The sequence below is a fragment of the Notolabrus celidotus genome, chromosome 21 (genome assembly GCF_009762535.1).
Source record: "Notolabrus celidotus isolate fNotCel1 chromosome 21, fNotCel1.pri, whole genome shotgun sequence".
Taxonomy (NCBI): Eukaryota; Metazoa; Chordata; class Actinopteri; order Labriformes; family Labridae; genus Notolabrus; species Notolabrus celidotus.
In genome coordinates this window covers 4299355-4305611 of record NC_048292.1, presented here as the reverse complement: position 1 = coordinate 4305611, position 6257 = coordinate 4299355, and the positions used below count along the sequence as shown (strand labels likewise).

The following is a 6257-nucleotide window of genomic DNA, read 5'->3' as shown; positions in this document are numbered from 1 at the left end:
TTATTTCAATGGCACAAACAAAACTAAAGTCAATCCAGAAACGTCTCAAAAAGCTTCATATGGACATAAAAAATGTTCAGAACTCAGGGAAATAATTATTTTGTTCTTGAAATGTTGTCTACTGGTCATAAAAGTCTTTAAAACCACATGAAAAACAAATGTGATGAAATCCAGATCTTGATCCTGCCATAGGAAAATAATGGTACAATATATTTTCTCACATTGCCCGACCCAAATGAAAAATATTTTCCTCCAGAATAAGATAAAGTTTGCTAATGTTTACATGGCTTGTGGAAAACTGAGGACTTCCTAGTTACTGTTTTATTGAGAAAAAAATAAAATAATTGTTATTAAATAGATATTTCATAACGTTGAGGATTCCAAAGTCTCAGCAGGAGCCACTGGCCCTGATGTATTCTGACATCATATGTGGCCCTCTTTGAAAAAAGTTTGGACACCACTGGGCTTAATGTTTCCACTATTCTTACAAGAGGCTTTGTGCTATAGACACAACTTTTTAATATCACTATTATTATTATTTTTTATTCTATTTATTCCCTTATTATATTTCTTTTTCCTCTATCTTGGCACTTCTGCAATGTACATTGTGAACCCTGTTTCTGACACCTGTATTAACTTCACCTGAATGCTAACCATGATATATATATGTGAGCCAAATGTATATGTTTTGTTTGTTTAAAAAATCTAATAAATATATTTATAAAAAAACAAAAAAACAAGTGTCAGTTATCTTTGGTTCAATATTTTCACTTTTCTCGATTTTGGAAGCATGGTCACTCAACGCCAGAGGAACGGCTGATTTCATTCGACACCACTTGCAATCCATATTTCTCTGCACTTCTGAAGCCTTTCAGGAACATGAACATCTTAATGTGTGATTCATTTCTTAAAAAATTCTGTTTTGTACTAGTAATGTCCAGTTTTTAAACTCAAGGAGCGTCCTCGACTCACAGATATTACATGAAAAGAATAAAAAGACATGAATGAGTTTTCTTCTCCAGTTTATTGAGAAAATGCACAGGGGGATTAACGGTAGGACTTCTGGTAGCGGGCGCGAGCTCCGGGTCCACCGAACTTCTTGGACTCGCAGCGACGGGGATCGGCAACGAGCAGGGTCCTGTCGTACTGGATCAGGATGTCCTTGATCTCCTTCTTGGAAGCCTCATCCACATCTGCAGAGGGACAAGAAGCGTTAGTCTGCACGTTCTGGAAATGATCAGCGTTTTTCTTGTGCATCTGTGCATCTTTTTATGCTGGTTTCACTGGGTGGATCTAGAGTTCAAGAACTGATCTGTGAGGGAGGCATATTAGCACAGAGATTTCTTTAGAGGTTTTGTTTTTCTGCTTTTGATGTTATTACATTTTATTGTACATATTTAGCAGCTTTTCTTTTGCCACAACATGTTTCAAAAATTGATGAAAGCTAAAAAGATAGTCGACACATCACAGCGGGTTAATGCTGACATGACGAGATGCTCTAGCTTTTATTTCATCAGGCCACTCTTGTTGAAATTAAAAATCTCTTTTGCTAATGGAGACGTGGGCAAGACCGGCGGCGGCAATAACAGCACAAAATTAGAGACACACGGGGGACCAAGCTACAAATTACAAGCACCAAATTTGAAATAAAAGAGAAACTATCAAAGCTTTTAAAACCAGACAGGGGACAGAAGAAAAGCTGCTCCAGCTCTTTATGCTGAGCTGAGAGGAAAGGTGGAGGATGTGATCAAGTCTGCAGCATGTAAGAGAGGACATGAGATTCCACAGAGTCCTGCGTGACAATTACTGCTTATTTTATCGATGCATTCAAATGCTTGCCTGATGCACAAGACGACTTAGACTGGAGCTCAAGTGTCAGAAATTTTACTGAAGGCTGTAGGAGAGGACGCTGACTGAGAAAGTTCCAGCCATGTTGAAATACAGGAGCTGGTTTCGTTTGTTCAAGCTCAAGAATGCTTTCTGATTTTAAAATGCCTTAATGTGTATGTAATGTGTCTTCATAGACTAGATTGTTCAGTTCCACAGCTGTTTTAAAATTAATTTACAGACTAAAAAACATGTTCATTGTTTCTCCTCAGTGAACCAAGCTTCAGTGCAGTGAATAAAAACATCCTGCACTTTCTTTCTGGGGGATTTCGTATTCCGGAGTTAATCAGGTATCTGAATTTGTTATAGCTGTATGGAAGCCTTCAAATATTTCAATTAAAGCGGTCATCATGATGTTTAGTTCCTGGGTCATATTGCAAGTTACACTGTGATTCCTACCCCCATTAAACTACATTGATACTCACACTTCTGGTAGTAGGCGACCAGAGATTTGGAGATAGCCTGGCGGATAGCTGTAGATGACAAAAAATATGGTTTTAATGTAATAAAACGTAAAGAACAACATGAACCACTTTATACAAAACACAAACATGTAAGGACAAATGTATCATCCAGCGTACCGTAGATCTGTGCGACATGTCCACCACCCTTAACTCTGACTCTGATGTCAACTCCAGCGAAACGCTCCTTTCCGAGCAGCAGCACTGGTTCCAGGAGCTACACAGAGCACAAAGTGATGAGGACCACATCATTTAAAAACACATCAACATGTAGATATGGGCTATACACAGAATTATAAGGTGTCCTGGTCTCTTCTGGTTTTAGAGGTACAATTGAGTGGAGCTATTCTCTTAAGTTCACCATATCTCAGTTACTGTGCTGTGGTTTGGGTAACAGATTCAAGATCATTGCAACCGTAGCGAAGAAAAGAGCCACTAGAGTAATACAAATTGAAATATATTACACCTCAAGTCTAAACCCTTAAATTATTTGACCATGTGGGTTACAAAACTGTGCACCGATTGGCTCAGGATGCATACATTGGAAAGATGTATGACATGTTACCTTGTACTGGAGAGTGGCAGGCTCCACAACCTCCAGGGGTCTGCCGTTCACCTTGATCAGACCATTCCCCCTCTTGCAGTGAGCGACTGCTGTGGCGGTTTTCTGTGATGGAAAAAAAATCAGATGTTAAATCTCATGTAAAATGTGATCTAGGAATGAGTTTAATATCTAAATAATCATTTACCATTAAAAAACTGAACAGATTGAATAATAAATGTACTTTTTGGAATTGTTTCCACTCGTCCCTGGCTATAATATAGCACAGATGTCAGACAGTGGCTGTAAGGTGTCTGAAAACTGTTCACTTTTAACAATAAAATAACTAAAAACTTTCAGAATATTGTAATACAATTCTCAGTTGATGAACCAAAGAGTTCTTGGAGGAACCTCTGCAACAATGTGAACTAAAAATGAGCTTTAGTGCAACTTTTTAAAGTAAAACTAGGTCTCCACTTTCTCTTTGAATGGAGAGGACTACTCGAATAGAGTTTAAGCTTAAAATATCCATCCTTAATGTGTTTACCTGTAAATGAATGGTGCTAACATGCATCTCAGTCTGACACCTGGTACAGGAACCCCTAATACTGTCTTAAACCACTCTAATTAGTTAGCATTGTTGACTTGTTCCAGGTTAAACAGACTTATAATAACTGAATATGATGATTGAGTGCAGAATCACTGCAGTTGAACACTGACAGAAGGAGGAGAATGACAAGAAGCGAACAAGCTAGTAAACTATGCTAAAGTTACCAGCTACAAAGCCTAAAAACAGCCTTTAGCTAACAGTTAGCAACAACTTCACAGTTTCAGAGGTTTTAAATTAGTCTTACAGACTTTAATACGTTTTTAGTACGTTTAATAAACAAAGCGACCTTCAATAAGAGTGAATAACTGACATGTATCTGTGTAAAATGAAGGCCCGCCGCTCATCCATGCTAACAGGTTAGCTAGCACGACAGATTAGCCACAACACCGCACGTGGAACCCTTTTGATGATTTTACTCACTTTACGTCCGAACACCTGGACAGACTGCAGAGGACCTTTAGCCGGCATGTTTCTGAAACACACAGGAGACAACAGTGACTTTAAAACCCTCTGAATATCTTCAGTTTAGTGAGTTTAGATCAGTGAGCTGAGCACATACCGTCTCGAGTGAGCCGTACGGGGGAAAAGAGGCCGGACACGGGGTGGCTCCACGGAACATCAGGGGCTGTCACGACACTTTACACCCACTTTACGGCAGGGTTTACGACAGTCTCTCCCGCTCTACCGCCATTTCAAATGTCCAGTATTTCAACCTCATAAATACACTCTACTTAATTATTATCAGTAAATACAACAAAAAGAAACAGACTGACTAAAAAATAATTATAAATTAATTATAAAAAAAATAACTTCCAGCTTAAAAAAGTATTTTGAAGGAGATCTTAAAAGTGTCTTTTCAAAGAGATATAAGTGTTATTGATGAGAATCAGAAATACTTTATGTATCCCGGGGGGAAATTCAGCCATTAAAGTTGATCCTATACACAATAAGTAAGAATATCAAATAACATTAAAAGAAGAAGTAATTAATAAGATATAAATACAAATACAATGAAAATAATGATTATAAAAGTACAGAAGACAGAATAAGCTACTTAGAAAATAAATGGTTGAAGTCCCCTGAGATCAGGAAGAGGGGAAGAGGGCACTCTGTCAGTCAGTCGGTCTGGAGATAGGTTAGACAATATTTCAAAGCTTGTCTGTATGTAAAAATAATTCATTTTAAAAATAAGATAAATAAAAATGATGCTAAAACAATGGTCATAAAAAGTATTTATTTTATTTTTACTCTATCTCATTCTTTTTCAATTATTATTATTTCATTCTGGTTATTTAATTGATTTATTTTATTGCAATTGACTTTAATTTCATTTTTATTTTGAAGTACTTCCTGTCACATTCCTCTATCTTATTTTAGCCTTATCATTTAATCTGTTGCTGTTGTTTTCTGTCTCTTTTCTTTTGTGAAGCACTTTGGGCTGCATATTTTAGCATAATTTGTATTTATTTTATTTTTATTTTATCTCCTTTTTTAATTATTTGATTGTATTTCTCTAGTGATTATTTAATTTAATTTAATTGATTTATTTAATTACATTTTTATTAGTATTTTATATCACATGCCTCTATCTTGTTTTAACCTTGTATCATATTATCTGTTGCTGTTGTTCTCTGTCTCTCTGTTCTTTTGTGAAGCACTTTGGGCTGCATGCTTGAACCTATGAAAGGTGATTTACAAATAAAATGAGTTGAGTTGAGAGTTGATGACCACTCTTTAATGTAATGGCCAGTAGCTAATAAAAGATAATATTGAATATGAATGTAATTAAACAATTGAAGCATTGAGGCAAGGGAATTCCCTGGAGTGCAAATCACAATGACATATAATAAAACACAATAAGAAATTAAAAAAACACAACAACAAAAAAGGGAAAACAAAGTTAAAAAAAAGAAAACATATCAACAAAAAATAAAACAACAAATCAGAAAACACAAGGATAAATACAGCAACAAAGTAGAAACACAACTACAAACCAGAAAACTAATCAACATTAATTACCGACAGTGCATTCATCCAATCAGCAACGACCCTCTCACAGCAGATACCTAATTCCGGCATATTTACATTTACACATGCTGCTGAAATGTTAATTAATGTGCATTGTCCTGATTAAATAAGCTCAATTATGACTAATGCTATCTGTAATCGCATCCACACTGTATAAACAAACAAACAAACAAAAGTAATTTATTGAATAAATCTGGAAGCATTTCTGAAAGTATGATAAGTTTTCCTGCTAAGAGGAATTTCCTTCACAGAGGAGGTCAGAGGCGTCTAAACAAGAGAAAACAGAAGACGTTAAACTGTGTCACTGTAAAGTGGAGGAATCATGAGACCCAAAAAGGAGACATCTTCAGCTTCTTTACATGAATGCTGCCACAAATAGTGACAAACTGCTGCAGGTTCAGAGAGCAAAGTGATAAAGTTCATGATAAAGCAGTTTGTGTATTCTACAGGATTAGTTGGAGCCGGATCAAAGCTCCAGTGTTTATAATGCGTCGTTAAAATGGATTTGTTCAGGGGTAATGTAATCCATCAAACATGAAGTATATGAAAATAAAACCTCTTTAAACTGTGATGAGTCAATAGACGGCTCAGAGGCCTGGTTAATGTCGGAAGGTGGTCATATCTGATGTCTTAAAGAGTCACCTCTCATCCATGTTACTAAACCCAACACAACAGCTCCCTCTAGTGTCGATGAAATGAGTAACAGTAGTGTAAAGGTGACATCATTGCC

General features: G+C 36.4%; 1 protein-coding gene across 1 annotated transcript; it reads right to left on the bottom strand.

The window, feature by feature from the left end:
- Positions 1-1005: 1005 nt before the first annotated feature.
- On the bottom strand, positions 1006-4182 carry rps16 (ribosomal protein S16). Its single transcript, XM_034674139.1, has 6 exons — positions 4059-4182; positions 3920-3971; positions 2914-3015; positions 2469-2565; positions 2313-2360; positions 1006-1193 (listed from the first exon to the last, which is right to left on the bottom strand). The coding sequence occupies exons 2-6, from the start codon at positions 3965-3967 to the stop codon at positions 1048-1050; spliced, it is 441 nt and encodes a 146-aa protein (XP_034530030.1). The 5' UTR covers positions 3968-3971; positions 4059-4182; the 3' UTR covers positions 1006-1047.
- Positions 4183-6257: the final 2075 nt, after the last annotated feature.

Coding starts and splice junctions, on each gene's coding strand:
- rps16 (XM_034674139.1), bottom strand. CDS start 3,967: ATGCCGGCTAAAGGTCCTCTGCAGTCTGTCCAGGTGTTCGGACGTAAA. Junction 3,016..3,919: donor TCCAGGTGTTCGGACGTAAA/GTGAGTAAAATC, acceptor TTTCCATCACAG/AAAACCGCCACAGCAGTCGC. Junction 1,194..2,312: donor GGTCGCCTACTACCAGAAGT/GTGAGTATCAAT, acceptor GTCCCTCTGCAG/ATGTGGATGAGGCTTCCAAG.